General features: G+C 42.9%; 1 protein-coding gene across 2 annotated transcripts in view; it reads left to right on the top strand.

The window, feature by feature from the left end:
- The window catches only part of JADE2 (jade family PHD finger 2), a 152010-nt gene that overhangs the window by 40478 nt on the left and 83571 nt on the right, over positions 1 to 27961 (top strand). For both annotated transcript variants that reach the window (XM_033140108.1, XM_033140109.1), the window contains exon 4: positions 12105 to 12262. In XM_033140108.1, coding sequence (XP_032995999.1) covers positions 12105 to 12262 — 158 coding nt within the window. The remainder of the gene's footprint in view (positions 1 to 12104; positions 12263 to 27961) is intronic.

Raw genomic sequence — 27961 nt, forward strand, 5'->3', positions numbered from 1 at the left:
CTCATATCCCTGATGGTAGAGAGTAAAGCTTCTGAAAAAAGGAGTGCCAGGACTGCCTCAAACAAAGCCAAAATAATGCAGCCCAACTCTTGTTGGGGCAAAATTTCCAGAGGTGTTCGTGGCACTATCCAGACACTTAATTTCTGCCTTCTTCTGTTCCTTCCTTTCCCCTCATGGTGCCAACATCTGATGCTTATATTTTTGCCCAAATAACATGGCAGAAGCAGTCATGGCTTCAAATGCTATTTGTTACCTTCCATCTTCCATACCTTCCATACTCTGCTTTCTTCTCCAGAAATTTGTTACTTAGAGAAGGCCCTCCTGTGCAACTAATTTGTGCTTGTGGGGTGTCCTGATTGCCTTTTGCCCAGTGACTAGGGAAAGGCCAAATAAGCTAGAGCCATAAAGCTGATTAACCTAACGTATTCCTGACCAGTTTATCATTCTATTACGGTAAATTAGAGGTATATCCCTTTAAACATTTCTCATTGTTTGGAGAAGCAATTAACATCTTCCAAGCAGATCAGTGAAACTGGTGTTGCTAAGCAGCAGAACTTTAAAGATAATTTGTCAATTTCTGCAGAAGGAAGAAAATAATAAACAGTCCTATTGAGAGAAAATTGCTCGTTTTCCAGTATGCAACTTTCCCTCCACCACCAGGTCTTCAGTTCACCATTGCTCAATTTATTCTTTATTTAGCTTCTATAAATAATTCGGAATTGAGTGGACTGATTGAGTCTTTCCCCAAACGCTAATCCTAGATAATTTGAAACAAAAGGGGGGAAATGTTCAGATTACAGTCTGAGTATATTAGCTGTTGGTAGCTTTCCAGACCACTGCTGTGGTTTCTTTTAGGCTTTTCTGCAGCATTCTATCACGTCTAAAGGGCCCTAGTTTGAACATTCAAAATTTTGTGCATTTCCAGCTCCACTTCAGAAGTATCATCATCACTAGAGTGGCAGCACACTTCCTTGTCTTTGAATGTGGGAAGCTTATCTCTTCAGAGGGGCACTAAACAAGTGAGGTAGCAATATTACAAATCAAGGCTGTGCATGCCTTTCCATTTTCAAGGAAATAGATGCAGTCATTTGGCATAATATTAGAACTAATCTACTGTTTCGGTTCTGATATGAAAAGCCAGAAGAGACAGCTTGGCAGTTGGGGATGCTGGGGAAGGGTAAGTTAGTGAAGGAAAAAGCAGAAGCTTGCAACCTGTGTGGATGTTCAGGTGAGATATTTGTCCCAAACATCCGTTCTGGATTCTACAAGCTCTCTTGAGCTTTGATACCCTGCGACTGTTGCGTGTTTTCCGTTCAGTCCTTGCTTACCAGGTAGCCAAAGCCTCGCACACAGCTCAGTATATGTAAGCTTCTCAGCAAAGAAGATGCTGCCAGAGGCTGCAGCAGGTGAGAACATGTGTTCAAATGCAGAGAAGCCACGACCCCCATTAAAGCCACCCTGGTGACATAGAATGAACTAAATAAATGGTGCCAGGTAGCTGCTGGAAATCAGTCAGTCAAACAAACAAAAACCCAAACCAACCAACCACCACCACATTTCATTTTTATGGTAAGGAGCTTGCTTGCAAAACAACAAGATTCCTTTCTCATCCAGGCACATGTCGAGGAGAAGGTGCGTCCACCTGCTGCTACAAAACAACCCCAAAGTGATTGATCTTTAATGCTTGATCTTCACTGCCTGTGCGCCTGCGGCATGGAAGTTGGGGGGTGGGGAGGGAGAGAGAGAGAGAGAGTGAGTGAGTGAAGAGGGAGGGGGACTGCAATGAAAGCAGCAAACTGTCAGGTAGCTGACTGTCAATTAAGCGAACTGCTCTTCATTCATGACCTTCCGTTAGCCCACCCTTCGCCGAAAGGCCTCCAGATGGTGGGGAGGGCGAGGAGGAAAAGCACTTTACTGCAACAATAACAGATTACAGAGGCACGCTTAACTCTGCTGACATTTGGTCTGTGAATGAGATCTCCCCCTTTGTAGGGGTTCATTGGGTGGGAGTTCAGACGCTGCTTGGATGGGACAATATAAGCAGATAGACAGCCAGATTAGATGGAGTTAGCTTTTATCTCCTGATCCCCTATTAAAACTATTTGGGTGATTCACGCCATTGAAGATTCCCATCTGTGGCTTTCTTTTTCTTTCTTTCTTTCTTTCTTTCTTTCTTTCTTTCTTTCTTTCTTTCTTTCTTTCTTTCTTTTGCATGGACTCTGCAAACAGTATCAGCCCCCAAGCGCTAATGCATTATATAGTGCCCAACAGCTTTCCATTTAGTTCTGTTGATAAATTTTCATTTTTGTAGTGCACGCCTCTGCAGTCACGCCTGCAAGTGAAAACATAGTACTGGTTGTATGGATTTGTGGCTTCCATTTCCAATTTCCTTCTACCACATCTTAGAACAAGACAGTGTTTCTCTCTTGTAACAATTTCCAGAGGGGTTAGCCGTGTTAGTCTCTTGCAGCAAAAACTGAAATGGGGGGGGGGGAACCAATTTCCCTCTGACCTTGCTGTTTACAATTCCTAACCACCAGCAGCCTCCAACCATGCGTACAGATAGATAGATACCTGTAACTCAGGACAACACTTCATGCATCTGATAATGTGGACTGTATTCCATAAAACATATTTGTCTTTAAGGTGCCACAGGATTCTTTGTTGTTTTCTCTCTTGTGCTCCAGTACTTCTGTTTCACCAGAATATATTGATAAAAAGGTCCCAGCCGTTGTATACCCAGATTTACTAATATCTCTGTTCATAGACACATATAACTTAGCCTGACATGAAGCCCTAAACTATTTTATCGATGGTAGGTAGAAATGGGTTAGGGTTGGTTAGGCAAGTGAAGAGTTGAAGCTATCTGGGATGCTGGTGTTAAGGGCTTGGCAGAGCTAGGAACTCAAGCTTTGCATCAGCAGGACTATCTTGGATGGTTTCAGGACCATGGCTAGAGTGCCTGTAATATTCTCTGACAGGCAGGTAACACCGACCATGTTTGCACAATCAGATCTTTGTTTAATAAACCAAAATGCTCACGAGCCCGTGGTTTAGTGTGAAGTTTGAAAGTGTCCCATGTAACATGAGAGCAGAGAGCAAGAGCGTACTTGCGCGGTGTGCAGAGCTCAAGGGAACAGCGCATTTAAGCAAAGCAAAAGCCATTCCAGATTCCTATAGGCAATCCCTTGCTTGGAAGCAGGGGGAGGCAGAGCTGAAGTATCACTACAACTTAAACCATAGGATACTTGAAATGTCATTCCTTCCTATGGTTTAAGTTGTAGCATGTGATTCTCAGTTAGCATGCTTTAAAAATGGGAATAAACAGATTCATAGAGGATAAGTATGTCAATTCCTCTTAGGCATGATAGCTATACAGTGGTACCTCGCAAGATGAAATTAATTCGTTCCGCAAGTCGTTTCGTTTTGCGGAAATTTCATCTTGCGAAGCACGGTTTCTCATAGGAATGCATTGAAATTTAATTAATGCGTTCCTATGGGCAAAAAAAGTCGGGCTTTGTTGCTGGCAGCAGCAGCAACCAGCAGCCGCCGCCGGAGGGAGGAAAGGGCAGTGGAGCTGTGCCCGAGGGGGGAGCAGACTCCCTCCAAGAGCCACGGCGAAGAGAAGCAGACTCCCTCCAAGAGCCACGGCGAAGGTTCCCGCCGCCGCTCTCCTCACCTCCAGCCTCGCGGCGGGGCAGGGCTAAGGAAGCGCAGGCAGCCACGGTTAAACATTATTGGTAGCCCGAGCGTGAGTGACAGAAGCAGAACTGCGGCCTGCGTCCCTTTGGCATGAGCGGGTCCTTCTGCCGGCTGCCCGCAGCCCTGCGGCAGTGGCGCAGCGCGCGGCCCACGATACTCTTGGCACGGCCGCTGAGCCAGGCCGGCGGAGGGCAGTGAGGGCATCGCTTCGGTCGCTGGGTCGAAGGAGGTGGTGGGGCGCCTGGGGCGTGCTCACTCGGTGGTGGTGTTCATGAAGGGCAGCCCCAGTGCGGCTTCAGCAACGCTGTGGTGCAGATCCTGCGCCTACACGGCGTCAGCGACTACGACGTCCTGCAGGACCCCGGCCTGCGCCAAGGTAGGCGGGCCTGACGAGTCTGCGGAAGAACTGGGCGGAGGGGCCTCTGCGCCCGTGACAGCCCCGCGAGGGGAAGGCTGGCTGAGGTGGGCTTGGCTTGGGGGGTGCCAGCGAAACTTCGTTGGCTTCTTTCTCCCTCAGGAAAGGGGGGCGGGGTGCTGGTGCTGCCCCCTGCATTTGCTAAGGCCTGAGAAGTTCCCGCTTCTTACAGTGGTACCGCGCAAGACGAATGCCTCGTTTTGCGAGTCACGGCCATACAAAATTTCGTTTTGCGAGTCACCTAAAAAATCACAAAACCCTTTCGTCTAGCGAGTTTGTCGTTGCGCAAGGCATTCGTCTTGCAAGGTACCACTGTAAATGGAACCTCCTATCTGATTGGCTGCTGTTGCAGACAAAAAGGTAGACCAGACCTCGTCACATTGATTTGCTGAAGCTGTTGTATCTTGCTCAGAAGCATTGCTGCTTGTTTTCTGTACCAGTTTTGCACTGATGGGGAGCTTCCAATGTTAACTTTTTAAACTGACGCTGTTGGCTAAACCTGCTGCCCTAAATCCCTGCCCTGTTCCACAGTTGTTTTTGCCTGTGTCACTTACTGAGAAGCTGCTCTTGCCAAGGTTTCAAAATGCCCATTTTCTGGACAAAGCTAAGAGCTTCTCCTGTGTCTTCTTTCTTCTTGGTCTCTCTTCCACTTCTGGAGGCTATCAGTCACGTCACCCTCTGATTCCTCTCTTCAGGCTGTCCTCTCCCAAAACTCTTCCTGTCTCTCCAACTGCCTTTTATTTGGTCAATTCTGTTTGGTTCTTTCATTCCCCATGGGAGCTCTAGAGAACTTAGCCTTTGTTTCCCTCCTCTTCTCACTCTGTATATTTATCTTCAGAAGTTTTCTGTTTCCCCCTTTATGTTGAGGAGTCTCCAGTCTGCATTTCCACCCCTGCCTCTCTCATTTGTCACTATGGCTGGAATCCACACATGTCCACAATGGACCGAGAGGGCCAGCTCTTTGCCTTCCGTTTTTAATGTGCAAGTTCCCACTGCAGAAGAGACAAGCTACTTTTTAACACTGAATAGAAGCTTGTTTCTTGGACAGTGGGAATTTCTGGTGCTTTTGCCCTGAAGTCAACTCTTCCATTGTGAACCTGGGATGTTCAGATGAAAGATGGTATACAAATTTAATAAATAACAACAATCCCCATCTTTCTTCATGTCACGCTGCCCATTGAAATTCAGCACAGCAAAGACAACATTCCTAATCTTTTTAGCAAATCTGTTTCCTCTCCTTGGGTTTTTTTTTTTTTTTTGTTAGGGGCGTTGGTTATTGTCAGAGATACTTTGTAGTCTCCTTCAAGCAGCCCTCGTCCTCTCTCCATCCTTCACTTTCAACATCGATGCTGTTTTTTGTTTCTTTGTTTTAGGTCTTTAAAATCCTGAAGCATTTAAAGGAGGCTTTCCAGAGATGGAGAGAAAAAGAGCAAGGTTTAAAATGGGCATAAAATGCTGTCATTAAACCACATCCAATATATGGGCAGGCAGATTGTCATGGTCACCAATCCTAATAGATATGCAGCGCTTAGCAGACTAGGCATCTGGTGGAGGCTTTGCTTTATCTTGTTTGCTCTGTCCCTTTAGGAGATAGTCACTTGGCAATACTCAGTAACTTAAAACCACCTCTAGCCTGATATAGTGACAGAGAACAGCAAACACATGGAATGTATTTCTAAAAGGGCAACAGTGTTCATTATGTTTTAGAAAAAAGTCCTAGATTAGCATTGGGCTTCTTTTCCTTTTTTATTAGCTGTCTTATTGCCTGATAACCAGATATGCAAAACTGCAAGGATTCTGACATCTTTTGCAAATCCTGCCTTGTGTTTAATTAGCATTTATCTTAATCTCATTTTAATTTTTTTTTCACACCCAGCAGCGCAATCAAATGCTACTGCGGCATTTTTTAACAATTATGTTATGTTGGCAGATAGAGACTTCAAGGAAGCTGACCTTTCTCAAGCCCAGACTTATAAAAGAGTAGGCTGTTAATTATGTTTTTATTGGAAGATGCATCCCGACTGCGTCTGGGCAGTCCAGCTTTGCTCTGTTTAGATGGGGTTGGAAATGTTCTCCAAACAAATGCGGTGGACAGAAAGAGCTGCTGGTGTGGAAAGAGGGGGCCCTGACTTTAGAAGAAAAGGTTGCTTATGTTTTTGTACTTTAGCTTTAATTGGGTTATCAGCTGCAGCTTCAAGGCTTAAACGAACTGACCTAAATATTAGATCTCTGTTGGGGTTAAATGTTTCCCCTTCCTATAAAGATTTGGTTTCCAAAGTAACTTCTGGAGCGTTTTAGCTCTGTGTTGAAAGTATAAAACTGCCTTTGAATCATTTATTACTGTTCATGCTGAGCAGTAGTTAGGTTGTCGAGAATAAGCACTCAAAACAAATTAAAAGGCATCTGAAGAAAACACCTGATCCATCTCTGTCCTCATGTAAGATCAGAGAAGTCGCTAGAGAGAGACTGATTAGAGCTGGTGGTATTTGAGTATTATTGCCAGTTTTGTAGATTATCATTTCAGATAATAGCATATAGCAGAAATAAGGCAAAATTATCCATTTTCATTTACAAATGACCCTTTATTCCCTGAGAAGCAGGACTGCTGTAGTTAAATAAAAGGCTAATTCTTGATAGAAAAGCATTATTTGCCATGATGGAATTGTTGTTCTTGTTGCTGTTGGGATGTTATTTCTTTTACCCTCACAGTGTACACTAGGGGAATCTATAGAAGGAAAATAGGAAGAAGAAGATGAGTTCAGTCACTCAATGGGGGTTGAAATATTCTCATGAGAGCAAGACTCAGCATAGATCTTGGTGTTGCAGTTTCATGGGTCACTGAGAATCTGGTTGGGTTTGGCTGCAGACTCTCTACATATCAAGAAAGACAATGGCTACCATTTTGTTTACTATTCCTCCCCCTTTCTCTGAATAACCTTTCCCCATTCTACCCCCCCCCAAGATGATAATCCCCCATTCTTCTAAGAGAAAACGAAACAATAAAATACATATATGTTTTGTAAGCCACATTGAATTACTTTTGAGTTATTGTAAAAGAAAAGTGACTAATCAGTGCTAATAATAATATTATATCTTAAGTCAAGATGGTGATTTGATTTCAGGGAGGTATATTTTGTGGCAAACAGGAGTCCTATCAGTCTGGGCCATTTCAGAAGCGAAGATAAAATATGCAGTCAACAAAGAGCTGCAGAACATCACAGCTTTGTGACAAGTGTAGTTGCATGAGTCACCTACAAAAAGGCAATGTGTGAAGTGGTCTTTCTTCAAAACAAGGTTTGCTGTAAATGGAAAAAAAAGAAAAAGAAAAACCGTTTAAGCTTGTAGACAGGTAAGAGCACTTCCATTGTGTCCAGCAGCTGCAGAATGTTCCTGGGTATTATTACTCTGAACTAGGAGCATTCTTGCCAGCTTGCTGAGAGGCCTCACTTCTGGGAGAAGAGACAAAGACCTTTCAGTTAGCTCAACAGATACTGTGTTGATTCATGCAAATACCAGCTGGGAAATCCCCTACTCATGGTGGAGGTAGACTCCATGCACATGCTTACCACCACAGTATGCACATACATCTAGTTCCCTGTGAGCCTTCTAGTTGAAAACAGTGTATAAAGTTTGAATAAATTGGGCGGTATGTATACTTACCTGTATTGGTTCACAAGTACATATGGTGCAGATGTTATGGATGCCGTATGTATGTTTTTGGGGTCTTGTAACCCACCACATACAAGGGGTTCCCAAGGCTGATAAATATATGAACAAGTTTTCCTTCAGGACCACGCTAAAATATGGGCTTTCAAAATTTCCACTGGTGCTTGTACACACTTCTGTCTTAATCAGGTCATGCAGAAAAGTTAAGATGGGAGAAGTGAGAAAGTGAAGCCTGCACCTCCTTAATTTAAAGACAGAGGGTGGGGTTAACCTTCTCCCCCCCACATGAACCTCCAGAACAGCAGGAGAGGGGAAGAGAGTGTTGTTTTGCCAGGCAGGCTGATATGCTTGCACAGGCAGGACATTTGTAACAGCATGACATTGAATTCTACTCAGAGTATTTATGTAAACCTGGGACACTTTTTTCAGAGGGTTTACTCTGTACTGTATTTACTAGTAATGTACTAGAGGTGTGTATGTGGATTTGTAGTATTCATAAATAAAAATACAAGCTGAGTCCTCACCAGCTTGTAAAAACCGCCCTAATTATTATAAGTAGTATATGACCTCTCATGAACTTCCTCAAGGCGTAGTCTAAAAAAGTAAAAGGTGACCTGAGTTACCCAGGCTAGAAAGATTTGCCTGGTTCTGTGCCAGCATTCAAGTGCCACACTCTACTTCAGTGTTTTTCAACCACTGTTCCGCGGCACACTAGTGTGCCGCGAGATGTTGCCTGGTGTGCCGTGGGAAAAATTGAAAAATTACTTTATATATAGTCAATATAGGCACAGAGTTAAATTTTTTAACATTTTTTAACATTTTCTAATGGTGGTGTGCCTCGTGATTTTTTTCATGAAACAAGTGTGCCTTTGCCCAAAAAAGGTTGAAAAACACTGCTCTACTTACATGTGGGTGAAACACAATCATCTCAGCTGAAAGACATCTAGCAAGAACTGATATGAATTTCTGCTAGCCTTTTGTAGGCTTTACAACAATTGTGCCATGAGAGTTAAACTGGTCAGTTTTTTGTGTTTCTGATTATTAGTAGATTGTATGGTTGGGGTCTTTGGCTGCTGTAAACTAATTGCTGGCATTTTTCTTAACAATGCTACAGTTAGATTGGTCGTTTTCCAGTTGGCTTTTGGCATAAACCCAGTGGAGAGTCAAGAAGCATGCTTGTGTCATGCTTATTTCTGATACCAAGGCAATGCAACCTTTAGTTTTGTGGGGTTGCTGCTGTGTTTTAATCCTTAGGTTTAGCAATCCAGCATCTTGATGGTTGCTGAATTGGGCTCTGATTTGAAAAGAAGGCTTTCTAAAGATCCAGGTGTGGGAGGGTGGGTTTTTTTTTGCTGATGTGCCTGCAATAATATATAAAAGAGTAACATGTATGAGAATCAGGTGACTGCAGTTGCAGTGCTCCATTTATCTGGACCAGCCATTCAATTACAAGAAAGAAAACATCAACATGCCCTAGGAAAGGCTAGCACAGTGGAAAACCTGAGTCATTTCAGTTGCTAAATTAGTTTTAAATTAAATGTTTCTGAGGCCGCTGTACTAAGTTCACCCATTGTCTGGAAGACGGAGAGTGTTTGGACTTCTGCTCAAGCAACCGGCAGCTTTCATATTAATGTGGAGTGCCATATGAAACGTGGATCACCTATTCATCCTCTGATTTACACAGAAGTAAGCTGGAGTAACTTTTCATTTGATCCATGCCAATTTCAAATCATGCTCATAGTTCTGTTTATTTTTATTTTTATTTTCCTTAATACAGTCAAGGAATAAAGGCAATGAAACTAAAGAGAAAGATCAGCAACGGAGCATAGCAATTTGCAGTGCAGTATCATACAGTTAAAGTAAATGCAACCAGAACAAAACTAAAAGAAGGAAGCAGTGGGTGGTGGGAGGAAGAAAAGCAGGAGGAGAATAGGTCCTGGCAGAACCTGCTGGGCTTGTGCTTCCTTCAAACAGTTTCCAGTACAACTCCCAAATGTCCCAAGTGTCTGTTCTCTTTGTGCCACCTGCTGAAGGTAGCTTTTTCCATATGGTGCCAGAGTAGATGAGCCCTCTGAGCAATTGTGGGTGTGGTTGGAGTGGAGAGATATGTGCTCTTTCCACTAGTCTTTGGGCCAGCAACAATTACTTTGCTCCTCTGTCAGGACCCACAGCACTGCAGGATAACTGAACATAGCATGAGCATCAAAGAATTTTGGGGATTTCCCCAGGACCAAGGCAAATCCCCTCGGGATAATCCCCTCGGGACAGAGATCAGACTGGGTGGCACGTTCATTTTTATCACAGGAACCTTGCCCCACAGACTCTGGGGTAAACATTTCCACCATTCCTAGTCACACTCATATTTCCTTGATTATATGCATAAGTTTGCAGTTGACCATGTTGCCACTATCTCTGGGAACTAGAATTCTCAGATATGCTAGTTCAGCGGGACACAAACCGAAATTCCAAGCCTTGTAAAAACTGTGGGGGCAGGACATCATCAAGGGATACAAGTTCTGGTTTGGACCAGTTCATGCTGTATCCTGAGAAGTGTCCAAAATAATGGATGAGAGTTGTCAGTAAGTGACACAGGCTCAGTGCCATTCGTTTGAACTGGAAATGCTGTCTGTCTCACCATAGAGGGCATGGGCACTAGCTTTTTAGATTTCTTCCTCTGGCATCTCACTGTTGCTTTTTGTTCCCTTGTCATTTGATGAGCAGTGTGGCAACCTTAGGACATTCCTCGTTCTTCATTAATATCAGAACCTATATTCCCCTCTTTGCCTTTCTTTCTTGTCAAGCTTCTCCCGTTATTGGGAGTGGATTGGATAGGCCTAACTGTTGGCTCAGTTGCACTCTGTGTGTCCATTTTAGAGCATTTTGTTATGCTCTAGAAGTGTGTTGCTGTGCATTAGTCTGGCTGGGACACTGGAAATCCACACTTGGCCAAGAAGCCCTCTGGGTGGCCCTGAGGAAGTCACTGTCTATCAGCGCAGACTTCTTAATAATGTCATTATGAGGCTAAAACATCTCTCTGAACTCCCTAGAGAGCACAGGGGTGGGGCATCTCTTTCAGTCTTTGGGCCACATCCACTCATAGGGAACCTTATGGGTTTCACTGCAGCAGTAGGTAGTGCCAGGGGCAAAAGTGGGAAGAGCAAAGGATGCAACGCACCTCCGTACAGTGACTCTATTCCAGCCGTGTAAAGGCCACAGGGTTCTGTGCAAACAAGAGGCATTATTGCAGTTCAAGACATACTACAGCCAATTGAAGGCACTTGAGAAAGACATGGAGCTGGGTATGAATTAATGAATCTACAACAAGTAACTATGGATTATTATTCTAATAATGGATGTTGGAAGGTTTTTTTTGAGATAAAGTCTTCATACTGAGCTGGAGGAAGACTATTCTTGACATTTAGTGATAATAACAACTGGAGACCCCCTTTTAGACTTTTTGTGTGGAAATGAAAATGAGTGAACTTGGGGTGTCTGGGGTTGAAGATTGGGAAATAGTGTGGTGACAATAATTAGGTGACAAAATATAATGATACATATTTACAATATTTCAGCTGCTGCTAGCACCACCAGTATTACTACTACTACAACTACTACTACTATTACTACTGTTAGCAAGAAGTCAAAATCCTTTATGCGTCCAAGCTAAGAGTATGCATCTTTTGAGGAGCAACCCTGCTATTATTTGACTTAAAAAAAAAAATCCCTGGAACAGTTCACAGCATGTATATGCTAAAGGAGATGACTCATCAGAGAAAACAGTTTCAATCAGTCAATCTTTGTGGGTTAGAGTGAATTGCTGGGAAATTTCAAGAAACTACAGAGACAAGAAAACAAACAGAAAGTAGGGTTCAGTGAAGCTACCCTGAAGTACTAATTCCAGTAGTTATCTCCATGAGTGAGACTGTGCTGACAAATGGATTCCTAGTGAAGCAAGTAGGCTACCCATAAGTCCTCCTGGGATACAGTGACATTCCCTTCAAAATTATTTGTTTTCCACTTCCAATTCTTCCTTCAGAGTAACTTGCTCATAATTGGTTCCAAGTTTCCTCGACAGTGGTTCCTTTTGACAATATTCAGTACTGATGTAAGAGCTCAGCATGTATATAGGAGCTAACTTATTAGCTACATTTGCTTTTGTGTATCTAATAACTTCCCTTAATTATCTAAGGCCTGAAGAATTTTCCCCCATATATACATGGCAGAGCCAGGTGGTAGACATGAATTTCTACTCTCAAAGGCCTAGTAGAGTGCCAAAGATGTGTCCTGCCTCTCACTATCCCACTCTCATCTTCTTCTCTAGGTTTTCCGTACCGATCTGATAACAGCTATGAAAATCCCAGATTCTTACCAACTGAGCCCAGATGAGTACTACATCCTTGCTGATCCCTGGAGGCAAGAATGGGAGAAAGGTGTTCAGGTGCCTGCAAATACAGAAACAATCCCTGAACCAGTGGTTAGGTAAGCCTGATGTTCTTCTGTTTGTGAGATACCTTCAGTTGGTTCCTCCCCCCCTCAGAGAGTGCCATGTTCTGCCTCCTATGATTCAATGAGTAGTCTTTACGTGATCCCAGTTGTATAGGGTAGCTTTACAGGGCTAACTTTTCCTGTGAGGGAGTTAAGAGTCAGGCCCAACGTCACCATGTGGCATCCTCCAAAAGCTGTTATGGTATCAACAAACTGCTTTCTGATTTAGGGCTGTTTGATATGCTCGAGAGAATCTCACTTCTTCTTTTACTCACTTGGGTTCTGAGCTAGAAGGCAGAACCAGCATTAACTTAGCTGTGCTGCTGTTGGAATAGGATCAGTCCCAGCTTTTACCACTGCACCAGCAGAAATCGGATTGCAAGCATGACATGTTTCAAAGGAGTTAGCTGTTAATGAGAGGGTTTGTGTGCACCTGAAAATCTACCTTGGGTATAAATTTCCTTGAGGCGGCAATCCAAAACCTGCTTGCCTGGGTTAAGCCCAATTGAATTCAGTAGGACTTGTTTGTTACTAGACATGGTTAGAATTGTGCTGTTAATCCAGATAATTTGAGTGGATTATGGCAGCCAAAAGCCTACTGCAAGTTGCATTATATGGAATGCTGTTGGGGGATAATGAATCCTAGGCTATTGCTGTGTTTTCCACCCTCCTGATCTTTCCTATTCTGATGGCTTTGCAAAGTCACAGGACAACTATGGTAAGTTAAAGTCAAATGTGTTTGAACATAAGCGATAAATGTCCCCTGTCTCACCAAATTCTGTTTTCAAAGATTTTCATAAATCCAAACTGGACAGAACTGCATTCTATCTCCCTGTTTACAGAATTTCTTTCAGTGATATATTACATAGCAGGGATGTCCAACAGGTTGATTGCAGGGTGTCCCTGCTTGATCCTGGGACCCTGATGCCCCCCCAAAGCTCTACAACTTTGGCTTAGCCTCCCCCCAAAAAAGCTCAACAACATTGATGCAATTTTTTAATAGTGGGAGTAGATCACAGTCTCTTGGAAGTTGGATGTGCCTGTTATATAGGGTCACTTGAAACTCTGAAATTGTTCTCCATGTATTGCACCATCCCAAGGAATGCATTCTTATAGAAACCACAATACAGTCCAGGCTGCCTGTAGTTGCAGCTTCAGGGAAGTAATTCTCACAATAGTGTGCTGCCACAAGGGCACAAATTTCCACTGGGAATCTGGCTTATTCCTTGGACATCCTGTGACTCCTCATGGATGAGGTTGACTGTGAGACACCCCATGATTTTGAGAAGTATTGTTATCGTTGGGACATATTAGCACAACATACCTAAGTGAGTGGCTGGTGCTGAGAAGTTCTTGGTGTTGAATAGGCGTTTGTCTTTCCTTTTTCATGGTATATTCTTGTAGAGCAGATGTTTATGGCTTGGTGCTGTGATAACCCGGTTGAGACTTTATGAAAGAATACAACTCTTAAGTAAGTAATAGTTCAAGATTCTGCAAAAGAATTCTGGCAAAGGACAGTTCCAACCCCAAATCTCCAATCTCCTGGCATTCTTATTAGCTTCTTATTAAACGCTGAAGCCCAAATGGAGAAGGTCCTATTTAAATTAATTCAAGGCTGCACTTGCACATGATGTACTGCAAAAGCAACTGACTGCACTTGAGCAGGCTTTGGCCAATAACATCCCTGCCTCTGCATTTTGCCATTTCTTTTTTCTTTCCTGTGTCTTTTCAAGTCAACTTTGATATCGATATCAAAGATCCTGGGGCTTTCTGCACTTAAAAGATGTTACATGTAATTCTGAAGCCCACTGTTAATCTGTGAAAATCAGTGTGTTGAAAGAGCTCAGGAGGATTTTAAGCGCATTAAGGTGTTTTCAGATTTCATGCAGGAAATTCCTCCCCTCCCCCCCAAAAAGGATGGAAATATTTCAGTAAAGTCAATAACTGCCTGAAGCACAGCTTTTCCAGCAGTGACAGCAGCAACAGCTGTTGGTGGAGAAAAGTTATGAAATAAACTTTTGTGCACTCATCTCCTTCCATAAGGATTTGGGGAGGGTGGGGGGATGAATGACACGACTGGAAAACAACAAAGCTTCAATGAGGAATCTAAACGCGTCCAAAATGGAAGCCATAAAAATGGAATTTGAAGTTTATTTAATCCTTAAAGAAATGCTGGGTGGAATATCTATTTTTACCAACTTTGATACACAGCCACAGTCTGTAGTTGTAAATGTCCTGTTCTAGAGCTGAAGGTTGATTTTGGTGCTGTGTCAAGATGAAAAGTGATAGCTTGACGTTGCCTGGGCCGGAGGTGCCTATTTAAAGACAGACTAAACTGATTCACTTTTTTTTTTTTTTTGCAAGTAGACTTTGCAGGCAAGCAGTTTGTTTAATGTGATGTGCTCTTTCACCCCACTGACGAGGTAGCCAAAGGCTCTGGACACAGCCCAGCACAGAGGTGGGCACTCATAAAGCCTTTGAAATCAAGGCTTAAATGTTCCTAACTCCACATTGGACTGAGGACTCTGAATGATATACCGAGACCAAGAGATTGCATATGGAAGCTGTGCTGTACAGTGTTTCAAAGGGAGAGAAAAATGCTTTTGCATAAACCAAAAGCATTTTTCTTGAGTAAGGAAATGTGTCCCGTCCTAGGGCTGTTGTGCTTCAGTCTTCATTATTCCACCATCTTTTCTGAACTAATTGAATCATCTGCCACACACTATCAAGCCATTGTTGGCATTTCACAATACCATCTGAAGAACTCTTGACTCTTGACAAAGGTTATACTGAACCCATTTGTTCTGCCCTATCAGTTTTTCCGAGGTTCAAGCAATGGTGTCTGTAAACCAGGCACTGATTCCCTACACCAGTCATGGGTAGACCTAAGGTTTGCAGGATCTATTTTTGACTGTTGTAACTAGAACCCCGAGATCCATCAACCAGAACTAGGTACAAAATTGTGGCTCAGAGGCCAGAGCCAGAAGCACAGTGGTGATTAAGAGGTAGCCTCAATTAACTATTGCTCTCCATGAACCGTACACTTGAATAATCTCCATATGCAAGTATAAATCTATATCCAAATACTACAAAAGAGAGATTTCAATGTATTTGAGGGGATATCCTGTTTAGGGGCATTAGAAATGCCATTCTACTACAAATCGTCCTACAATGTACTAGTAGATCCCAATGTACTTTTTAGCCACTCTTGCAAGGGTCAGTGGTCTGAGACGATGAAATAAGTTTGATGTGGGATACCAGCAGCGCAGCCTGGAAGTGTCCTGCACTTGGGAATCAGGTGATCTCAGATAGCCAGTCACATGCTATTGCCTGCTGCAGTCATTCAGTGTGTTCAACCCATCACTTAGGGAGGCCACCTGAATCCCTTTCCAGCTGCTGATAGACCTGACCATCTCACACTACACAGGAGCACCTTTCACAATTCTGCAGGACGTGGCCCTTCTCTGTTGGCTGTGGATAGGGTGCCACCCAGCAGAGTTCATCTGTACTTCTGTCCCTTTCCTGCATCCATCCTTGCTCAGCCATCTGCACATCATTCTAAATTAGTGAGTCGAGATGGAAACCACAGCTTCCTGTGTCAGTAATGCAGGTGCATCTAAAGTGCCCATTATTTCCTGTCAAGTGGCCATTTCAGTTTGCAACTTCCTACATTTTCTCATAGGCTAAAAACAAGAGTCCCACTTCCACAGGAACATATCAAGGCAGCTTTTATCTCCTAAGCTAAGTTTCAAAATAAGGAGTGACTTTTCAGGAGTGTCGCTACCACCTTGCAAGTCTGTTGTATCTCAGTTGTGACCACATTTTAAGAATGGATAGCATAGCCACTTTGCCTTGCCATAAATGACTGTAGTTAGTGCAGGCAATAGAGAGAACCAGGAGTGTGGAATATAAATAGTGACACTGACGGCTGTCTTTATGGCAGCAAACAGGAAGGAGGGACAGGGGATGTATGCATGTATTGTTCCTTCTCTGAATACCCCAGGGGCATAATCACTTGTCCAGGTGTTTTCCACTTTCTGTCATATGCTAGATGATAGTCCCATTCAAAAGAGGAAGGCGGATTTCAAACACAGAGTTTATGACTTCTGGCTATAAACAACACTTTGCACGTTTTGCTTTATGACAAAAACATGCGCCCTCAACATTCTGTACATGTGAGACCCTGGAAGTATGTTTTCTGTTTTGTTCAAAAGCAGGCTTCAAATAAAAAACTGAATTTATGGAGGGGTTTCAGACTCTTCGGAAATTTTCTTTCAGATGTTACAAAGTCAGTCCTGGTTAACTGATGTTAGAACTGCTGTAGGGAGACTTTGTGATGTCTGAAACCACGTTTCCTCCATAAAGATGAAGTAGCTACATAGTTGGCCCTTGAACAGTCGCTCTAATCTTCTTTTTTCCAGAGTGACTACCCTGGACCAGTTGAATAAGGAGCAGGTGCTTCAAGGCTTTACAAAGCTGCCCGTGTCTAGTAAATGAGTAGATTATTTGGATTGATTTTGTGCCATCTGAAAATGGTCACAGAACCCTTATGCCCAAGAAGCCTAGGAAAATCCCACATCTTACTTACAAGAGGGATTTGGCTACTCGGTTAGAACAGGATGGCTCTGCCATGCAACTTAGCAACTACTCCCCCTTTTTCCTGGTGAGTCACCATCCCTGCAGTATACACACCTGGGGAGGGCCTTAAAGCTCTTGAGGTGACAGGTAGGGAATGAGGTAAGAATATGTGACTTACAGAACCTGTACATGAACCAAGTAGTTTTTTGTTACCAGTTACACCACATCCTTCCACTGCAACATTTGGAATCTCAGACCTTAGTGGTTGTCTTCCTCTTAACGTTTTCTTTTCAATTTGCTCAAATAAACAGCACAGATGACCTAATGCTTGCTCAAACAAAAATGGGCAATTGCCCCCTCTTTAAGGTCTCTTCATAATGGGACAGCGTAAATGCCTCTCTGAAAGTGAAAATGAAGGCCTTGGGGTTTTAAGCCAGCAAGGAGACAAATGCCCTGTGTTCTGTTGTGCTAATGCTGTCATTCTTGACAGTGATTTACATTGGAAATTCCTAGAGGGGAAAAGAGCCATACCAAGGTCTGGAAGCCACAAACACAGGCAATAGCATGTCATGACACATTTAGGAAATAATTCCGCTACATGCCATAGACAAATAATCTTCCTTAGTTAGCAAATGTTTAGATGATGCACAGATAATTTTTTTCCCCTGGGAGGGAAAGACGGAAGCAAGATAATTTCTCTGCCTGTTCCTCCTCCTCTCCCAGCAATGAAGTCATTGGCTTCTGAAGGGAAATATTTTTTTTGCTTTTCTTTTTATCTTTCAGCTTGGGTATCTATAAACTGACAGCCTACTTCCTCATTGCCTCTAGGTGTGCATGCCCCAGACTGAAAAATAGGTTGTGGGACATATTTCTAGTGCTTCTGAATTCTAAAGTTTGGGGTAGAGAAGGCAAGAAGGGTTTATTTAAAGCATGTACCCCAGATATGTATTTTTAAATTATGATAGTGAAAGCCCCCTTGAAACCACTTTGTCAAGACGTAAGAGTGCTCCCATTACTGTTACTGAATCCAAAGGAAGAAGTGATTTCTTGATGGTTTTCTTGGGTCTGAGCCCGTTTGATCCAGCCACAGTCCTCTCTCTTGTTCCCATTTAAAGTCTGCTTCATACCAAGTATTAATTTCTTTGCTCTCCATTATCATTGTGTCTCTTACCTGGCAAAATTTTGGCACAGGTAAATTTTGCATCATGAATTTTGGAAGGCAGGCTCCCAGTGTCTTACTCTGTGCACCATTGTGCTGGCATTCCAGAGAAGATATCCACTGATCCAGCTCTCTACCACCATTCAGTATCATCACTGTGAAACCTGTCTTGCTTGCCTCCAGATTGTCTGCCCTGACAGCTATATTGCTCATGCTAGGCAATCATTTCTTCATCATCCTTTTCTGTTAAAGTTCTGTTATTTCTTTATTTTTTTGCAGAGAAGTGCATGACAATTTTTTAAGAGACCAAATGGCTGCAACAATTTGAATTGGTAGTCCCCCTCAATAGTTTCTCCAAATCATGTGGGGGAGAAAGAGTCAGAGTAGGGCCCACAACAACTGGCTCTGCCCCCAGAGTCACATCTCCTGCTAATCCTAACCCTCACCACTCCACACCTCCATTAGGGCTGAAGATCTGAAGTGGGGATCCTCGCTCCCCATGTGATTGAGATTCTTGATCATGCAGCGTTCTCAGTCATGCAGGGAACCTGGACTTGTTGAGTAGGCTTCCATCTTCAGATCTTCAGCTGAATGACGCTATTGAATCAACTCCATAAAATGGTAGAGGCTTTAGTTCAGTGGTAGAAAACCCAGCTTGGAAACATGAAGTTCCAGTCTCAATTCCTGGCACTTCCAGTTAAAAAAAGGATATCCATAGCAGGGTACCTCCATAGCAGAGAACCTCCGCAAAAGGTTCTAGAGAACTAGATGGACCCCTGGTCTAATTGAGCTAAATCAGTGGTCTTACTCTTTATAAAGAGACTTTTTATTAACACAGGGAAATGTTCAATTGGAAACTTGTTTCTGTTAAAAAGGAATTGGAACAGCTTGTGGTTAAGCAGTTGATGATAGCTATATCCCCCTTTTTGCAGTACTGTACTGAAATACCTCAAAATGCTTTGCAAACAGCCACAACTTTCTGGCAGTGCCTTTTCTGTGTATACTCCATGTGTAATATGAATCTGTAAGTACATTCTGGGTCACTGAGCAACTGTTCTTGATTAGTGTTTAGACAGTGTATTACAACAGCATCAAGGTCTGGTGTGTTAATACTTTCTAAACAGGGATGCTTGATGAGGACTTTTTTCTGGGTGTGACAGGTTGTGAAATCAGTATCCTCTATAATTCTTGGATTTCACCTTAGTAACTGGTGAGGTGGTTCAGGTGTCAAGATGAACCATTTATCGTGATGACAACAATCTGCAACAAACCTTGGGCTTGTGTACTCCTCTCTCCTCACACGTGGCTGCAATGAGCAGATTATAAAGTTTTGCTTCTGGTTATTATCATTGTTATCATTATTATTACAAACTAAAACTTTAACCAGTTTGCCAATCTTAGCTATGGTTTGTTTGAAACAGGCCAGCTTCAAACCATTGAATTCATTGGGGTTTATTCCCATGTAAATGTGCTTAGGACTGCAGCTTTCATGTATGCACTGGCCTCGGGTGTAGCTTCCGTCTCCTACCTTGTAAACATGGAAGTTTGAATTATTGTTTCTAGTCATTCCCATTCTGTATAAAGCTGTGCAAATGATACCATGTTTTTTTAATGGCAGTGTACGTTTCTTGCCTGAATTCATCTCCGTGTGTAGCCTCATTTTTATAGGTCAGATTTCATGGATTTCTAATCAGCTGTACAGGATTTGAAGCACATAGCAGATGCGCACAGGCACACCCACCTAATACAGTTCCTTTAATAGGTGGTTGCAAATGAATGCATTTTTAATTGAAACACTTCTGGAAACTTTATGTTGCTTCGATAATCAATCCTAGTCCTTTTAATGTTAGTAACTCTGGCCTAGCTCAGACCTTCACACCTTTTGACACCCCTACCCCCAAAACCAAGCAGAGTCCACAAGCCGTACATGTTAGGCCACCAGGATCTCAATAACAACAGCCAGGCTAGGACTGTTAAAAAATGGATTTGGATTTAGCTTCTGGCAGGTAGTACATGCTATCTCTGAAAAGTTCCATCCCACAAATTTTTACACTTCCCTCCCATCACATGTGCAGAAACGTGCCCCTTACTCCACACTCACACTGTCGGCAACAAAGAGGGGGTATAGATCATGACTGGCACCCAATGTCCCCTTAAGACTCCACTCTGTTTTCAAGAACTGATTTACGTATGCAGTATCTCCTTGGTCCCAAAGCCTGACAAGTGAGTATTCAGTTCCCCCTACTGCCCAATCCATTCCTACCACTCAGAAGGGCCTTTCTCATTAATGGTTTCTCTGAAGAATAGGCATTAACAGCTGGTGCATCAAGCAGCAAATATGCAACTAATATCACTGAACATTGCTGATATTTACAATACAGCAAAATTGCTTTTTGTCATCCAATCCCCTCACCCCAAAAATCTGTCCCTTTGTTTTTGTTGGAATGGAACCAAATTTTTACTTGTTGCTCAGTATCTTGATTTGATTTGTATCCATAAGCCATTCCATAAAATACTGAAAATGTTCCCCTTAATCTCTTGTGTTTTAATAATAGACTCCCGATTATCCCTCGGAGACATTGCTGTAGGTCGCAAGTGCTTTTATTCACAAGGACTGTGCGTGGCAGTTATCTTCTAGATGATGGACTGGAGTTCAGACTTAAATAATTCATTTGTTCAGCCTGTCATTTTTTTCTAGAAATGTTAAAAGTGAGAAAGGCATGAACACCAACACTTTTTGGACTTAACTAGTCGGCTGAGTATCAGGCTATTTTAATACACCAATAACAGCTTGGGGTCTATTTTAGGAATGCTGTCTACTGGATGGCAGCTTAGTCTTCCTGTTTGTTTATTTATTTTTAACCTGTTAAAAATGTATCTTCAGACACCTCCCCCGGAACAGATTTCCTGTGGAATTTTCAGAGCTGCATAGGAATGTGGCCAAGCTGCATGCATATTCGTATTTGTTGTGAAGGCTCAATGCATAATGGGATTTGTAGTGTTCATTTTTGTGGATCAAAATGAGTGGTGGGGGGAACATGCTGCCACTTAGTACAGTTGGAATAGGTTGCAAAGAAGTCAGCTCGGCAAGTGACATGGTCTGCAGCTTGCTGAGAACCTCCTGTGTTTCTTGTTCAGAACAGAATTGTGGAACATATTAGTGGTGTTGTTGCATGATACGTTGAAATTTCAACGAGTTAAAACAACCACGGGCACATATGCAAATTGGAACATGTGATTTTAAAATAGGATAATATAGCTATCGCAAGAATAAATAATTCCCATTCCAGCACATGTGATAACAAGAAAAACTTTCCTGGTCCATGGCGAGCCTGTGGTGGACTTGCAGAAAGTAACAGAGCAGCTTAGAATGGAATCCAGGCAAAGCAAAAGAGAAAACCTGTTTTCTGACTCACTTCTACAGGCATTGTTCGCTGTGGCTAGGATGGATAGTAAACAATCATGGTAAGGGTTTTAAGTTTCATTCCTGTGATGAAGTGGATAAAGCGCTGGGACTGAATGTGAGAGATGCAGACTGAAATCCCTGCTGAGCCACAAAGCTCACTGGGTGGCCTTGAGCCAAGTCAGTGTCTCTCAGCTTAAAATTCTTGGGCCATTACTGTAGTCCTGTGAATTCTTTTGACCTGAAGTCTTAAAGGAGGGAGACACAGGCAGGACTGTTTGCACAATACTTTTCCACGCCTCTTCCCCAGCCTCATCACAATGCATAGAAAGCACACGTGTGTTAGCTAATACAGGTTATGATTCCTGTGTGCCTCGGGGAGAATGGGAACAGGGCAGGAAAGGGAGCACATAAGCCTGAGTCCAGCTCCTAATCTCATAGGGCACAGAGATGAGTTCAGAAATGCATCACATTTTAACTCTCTCAAGCATGCCACCAGCTGAGATATTCCATTCTAGACAGTGCTCTTGGTAGATCTGGAAGTGTTCCAAACCAAAGGTATGTCTCTGGTAGTAGACTTTAGATGCCAGCTCTCTCTCTCTCTCAAGCTCTTTTAAAAATGAGGGATAAGGTTTCTAACACATTGTTAATTTCAATTTAATGAGCCAGCTCGTGTTTGAGAATTGGTATCAGTGTTGCCAAAAGTGTATGAAAATAAGCTTTGAAAGGGGGAAGGATGGAGCAATACATTAACTGGAGCCAAATTACTAATACAAAAGCATCTGGAATGATTTATCTAATTATCAAACCCGCAATATTTTCAGAATTCTTTCAGCAATGAAACAGACAACTATTCATTTGCACTCCTCGGTTAAAAAGGCGCTGTGGAAAGTGTTGCTCTCCTCCCACACCCACCAATAAACTATAATAATTCACCTTCTGATAACAAATATCACAATGGCACCGATGCCCACTAATAATGAAGAGATGGTGAGATGGCTACCAAAGAGGGATCATAGTGTCCTTGGTGTATACATGGCAGCTGGAGCCCATATGTAATTTGGTTGCAATGTGAACAGACCAGTGGTTATTGATGCCCAGTGAAAAGTTGGAGGACTTCATGGGAAAGTTTATTAAAGTTTAAAATCCTATATTGCTCCCTGCTACAACACTTGATTTTAAAATGCTTAGGATCATAGTCATGGCGGCTTAAAAAGGTAAAGGGACCCTGACCATTAGGCTCTGGGGTTGTGGCACACATCTCGTGTTACTGGCTGAGGGAGCCGGCGTACAGCTTCCGGGTCATGTGGCCAGCATGACTAAGCCGCTTCTGGTGAACCAGAGCAGCGCACAGAAACGTCGTTTACCTTCCCGCTGGAGCAGTACCTATTTATCTACTTGCACTTTGACATGCTTTTGAACTGCTAGGTGGGCAGGAGCTGGGACCGAGCAACGGGAGCTCACCCCGTCGTGGGGATCCGAACCGCCAACCTTCTGATCAGCAAGCCCTAGGCTCTGTGGTTTAACCCACAGCGCCACCCGTGTCCCTTACTACATGCCATTTTGTGTGTACATGCCACCACATGGCTTAGTACATGCCATTCTGTGTGTGGATTGCCCCTTTGTCTTGCACAGAAGAATTTTCTGGGCGGGAGTGGGAGAAGAATGCATCCAATAGTTGAGGGAGTTATGATTCAGAGATATTTGTTTCCAGACATTTTGGGATCTCTATTGACTTCAGTGGGAGTTTCTTAACTTCTGTCACCTCATCTGCAGATTTTATATACCGTCCCATACCATTGTCTTTCAGGGCAAGAAATGATATTGGAGTGAGTGTGGGATTCATTCTCCCCTCCCCCTGCTGCTCTGTCTATTTTTTCTTCTTGTGCAACAGCACACTAGCACACCTTCTGCATTGTCATGCCTTCAGACCCACCAGTGCAAGGGGACTTAATAGCATGCTTGTTTTTATCCATAGAGTGTTACTTGTAGATAGGATTACAGTTTTTACTTTCATTGAATGGTATTTTGTTGGTTTACCAGTGGGTATGATTTCAAAAAACTTTTCATTCTTTCCTAGGATTTCTTCCTCCCCCCTCCACAATAATATCACTAGCCCCTTCCCATGTCTGTGAAAGTCATAAGACTTGGCAAAGCTCTATATCATTTTGTCAGATACATTTAATAAGCAGCTATAATTATCAGAAAATGAAAAACATCCCTTTTACAATGTGTTGCATTTTCTTTGGGAGTTGTGCTATTGTAAAATAATTCCTGAGTGAATCAAGGTGGCAGTAAATAACAATGTGAGATTTCATTGAAGACTGCTAGCAGAACTATCTTCCCACTTTAATAAGCTGATTTGTTTATGGACATTGGCCACGAAGGCTTTATACTGGAATGTAGGTAGAGAGAAGATGACTGACTAATGCATTTGCCATAATAAAATTAAGGATTTGCATAAGGGAATTGCTATATGGAATGATGTAGCATGCCTATCTAGCACATTAAAGAGGAACAATTTGTATATAAAATAAGAAAACACATTTGCTCCTGCTGGTTAGCATTCATGATACAAAATACTCAGGAGCTGGATTGAACCATTTTTCAACCACACACCAGCTTCATAGTTCAGCTATTGGCTTATTCCCCCCCCCCCCCAGCACCTCTGGCAATTTCTCATACAGTGTTTTAATTGTTGTTACCTGCCCTGGGACCTTGGGGTGAAGGGCGAGTAATAAAATTTAATAATAACAACAACACCATAATATTACTACTCGGGGGCAAGCCTAGGTTGGTTTGTTACAGAGAATACCAGAATTTTTGGCCAACAACTGTTCCCTGGCAAGTAGACTGGTATGGTACATATGTGGTTGCCACATTTATGCAATATACTTGCATGCTTACTGTATTGTATGTTACAGGTGGGTAGCCGTGTTGGTCTGCCATAGTCGAAACAAAATAGGAAATTCTTTCCAGTAGCACCTTAGAGACCAACTGAGTTTGTTCTTGGTATGAGCTTTCGTGTGCATGCACACTTCTTCAGATACACTGAAGCCGTTAAGAGTCGTCAACAGGTTTTCCACACCTATCAGCTGATCACCCATTCCCACCACCCTTCTGAGTAATACCCCTCCCCACTCCCTCACTATATTTAAGGATCTGGTGACTTCTGTTTCAGTGTATCTGAAGAAGTGTGCATGCACACGAAAGCTCATACCAAGAACAAACTCAGTTGGTCTCTAAGGTGCTACTGGAAAGTATTTCCTATTTTGTATTGTATGTGTGTGCTCAGAAACATACATGAGGTGACCCTGCAGCTATTAAAACTAACATTTTTATTTATTTTTTTGCTTCTGGAGCTTCCTTGAGTGTGTCAGGGCTGTTGCAGCCATTCACAGATGTGCCCTGACTGGCCTTGACGACGCAACAAGCACTGTCTGCAAATATAGTAACAGCTAGCCAGAAGTGATCACTAATTGCAGCAACTGAAAATGGGCTGTGCCTAAGGCATAAAACATGACCAGGACTCTGTACAGCTGTACCTTGGAAGTCGAACGGAATCTGTTCCAGAAGTCCACTTGACTTCCAAAGCGTTCAAAAACCGAAGCATGGCGTGTGATTGGCTGTAGGAAGCTCCTGCAGCCAATTGGAAGCCCCATCGGATGTTCGGCTTCCAAAAATAGTTCTCAAACTGGAACAGTCACTTCTGGGTTTTTGACTTTTGGGAGCCAAAATGTTCGGGAACTAAGCTGTTCGACTTCTAAGGTATGACTGTATCTCTTTTTGTGGATATCCTGAGCCATATATTGCATGCTCCACACAAATGATTCCCCAAGGACAGTTGTGTAGTGAAGATTTGAAATACCTGAAATGGCCTCTGGCTTCCAGTTGCATGGCACTTTATTGTGCATTCCTGCATAGTTGCTGTTCGGTAGGCACATGGAACCAATCACCCTTCTCCACCTTTCAGAATACATGCATTTTATTTTATTTTATTTTTAAAAGAAGCAATAAAGATATTCAGAAAGTAAGGAACCATTGTGGTGTTATGAAGCAGCTACAGGAGGAGAAAAGCTAGAGGTAAAAACAAATCATACTATATGAGAAAATCCCATGGCATCTGGTTCAGGCAGATAGCCAGGCTTTATTTATTTCATGGCCACATACTGTGCCACCCCCAGTAGTTAAGTCATGATTATTTGTTCCATTAAGGTTTCTTGGGCTGGAGTGGCTCCCCAGGGGGCAGAGCTTCAGCAATGTCCTTCACTGGGGCAGGCTGAGGAGATGACAAAGTCATGGCTGCACAAAAGCAGCAGTGGGAGCACCAGATTGGCTTTGCTGGTGTGTCTGCCATGTCCTGACCTCACTGCCTCCTGTTCCTCCTGGTAAGCATCAACAGCAAGAGGCTGTTGCAGCAGCTCCACATGACCAGGAGAGCCATTCCTGCTCAAGATTAGTTTTTAAAAGGAGTATTGCATGTTTGCGATGTGACCTCAGACGCTGCTGTTTCTGGAATCACTAAGCCATACATGTCACCCCTGTGTTCCAAATCTACCAATCTCCACACATCTATTGGAGGCCCTGGTTAAATGGAGCAGCTCTTTAGCCCAAGGTGTAGTCATGGTTGTTCAGCCATGAACCCTCCAGTTTATGTCTAGTTTGTAATTATGAGGATAAACTGTCAATCTGGAGTTGAATCAAAATGATCTATATGACTTGGGGCACACCAGTTATAGTCAAACAGTTGGATGTTGGGATAAATGCAAGTGCTGTTCACGCTGACGCTCCTCTTGCTGCACAGTTTGTTAATTACCTTCTACCTTTAATGAGGGGAAGAGGTGGTGGAGGGAGCACACAAGTTCAGAACCTGCTTTTGATCTTGCCCTATATAGAATTTGATGGTGAAGCAATAGCTGAACAGGTCCCAATTACTAGTTAAGGGATGCTGCTTTTAATCCTGGCACGCAGAATATTCACAACAAATGTTCAGTGTCATGGATGAGTAACACATACAATAAATTTGTCGTAACTTGTTTTGGGGGAGCAGTAATAATCTGGGAATCACTTCTCTGCTGGGTTCCCAAGTATGTTTTGACTTCAGTAGAACACAATTCTATGCACATTATTCAGAAGTCCCGCTGAGTTCAGCTGGGCTGTGATGATACCAAACTACTGCATTTGGTGACCAAATTGGCAAGAGATTTGTTCGCTTACTGTTCTGCAGAGGCCTTTTTCGTCTCCTAGTCTAGGCTGATATTACCAGAGCAGTGCCACAAGGTCTAAGTTGCTCTTTGTCACTTTTGATTGCACTAGGCAAGTCACTTCTCTTCACTGTACATCCTGTTATCCAATTTATCTTGCAGCAGTAACAATTTATTTCTCACTTTTATTTCCCACCCTTTCTCTAAGGACCTGGCGGCAATTTTGGTTTAGAAAGTACTGGATACCTTGAGGCAGGGCCAGCTGCTTCCATATGAATTTGCCTCAAATGTTAATATCCTCATCAGGCACCTAGCTCTGAGTGGCCCCACCTTCTGAGGTTAGGTGAGCAGCTGCCAGGAGCAGGATCGTTCCCCTTCTCTACACCCTATTTATAGAATTCCCTACCGACCTGACAGTGACAGTCCCTTTGATGATGATAGTGTGCCAGCTAAAATGATTTATTTTTTTTGCCCAGGCTTTTAGTGGCAAATAATAATAGAATCATAGACTTGTAGAGTTGGAAGAGACCACAAGGATCATCTAGTCCACCCCCTGCAATGCAGGAATATTTTGCCCAACATGGAGCTTGAACCCATGACCCTGAGATTAAGAGCCTCATGCTCTACCAGCTGAGCTATCCCAGATTTAAAAATTAGGAATGTTACTGTGCTGCTGCTATTGGTTTTATTGATGTATTTTTTGTTTGTTTTGATGGGTTTTATGTTTGCTTGTTTTTTAAAAAACTATTTTGTTGTAAGCTTCTGGACGACTCTGCTCAAAAGGCTGGATAAAAATTTTAAAATAAATAAATGCACAGATGTCACTCCATGTTACCCTTGCTGCAACCCTGTGATTTGAGGTGATAGGTAGGACATCCCCACCCCCCAGCACTGGAAATAATGCAGGGGAACAAGTTTGTGTTACTCACCAAACAGATGATTACCCGCTAAGCCTTTCCGCCAAGACCTTCCCTTCCTTAAACATACTTAAATATAAGTGTTTTCAAGAAAAAGATAGGCATAAATTACAGAAACGCATGCACTACCTCTGGGCTGCACAGTTCCTAAAAGGCACCAGAACTTACTCAGTGGAAAGTTACTCTTTAGTGGCAGCCCTCGTTCCTTATCATGCTGAATTTGGCCTTGAACTACTTGCCTCCTGGCTGCCTATCTGTTTTAATAGACCTCCCTTGTCATTCATATGCCACCAGGAATCATGGGAATGCAATTTCCCATGGGACGGGCAATAGCTCTGCTTTGCATGCAGAAGGTCTCAGGTTGAATCGCCAGCACAAGCTCTTCCCTTTGGGATCTCTGCTCAAGGAATTTTTAGAGCTTTCATTTTCCCG

This window comes from Lacerta agilis, chromosome 2 (genome assembly GCF_009819535.1).
Source record: "Lacerta agilis isolate rLacAgi1 chromosome 2, rLacAgi1.pri, whole genome shotgun sequence".
Classification (NCBI taxonomy): domain Eukaryota; kingdom Metazoa; phylum Chordata; class Lepidosauria; order Squamata; family Lacertidae; genus Lacerta; species Lacerta agilis.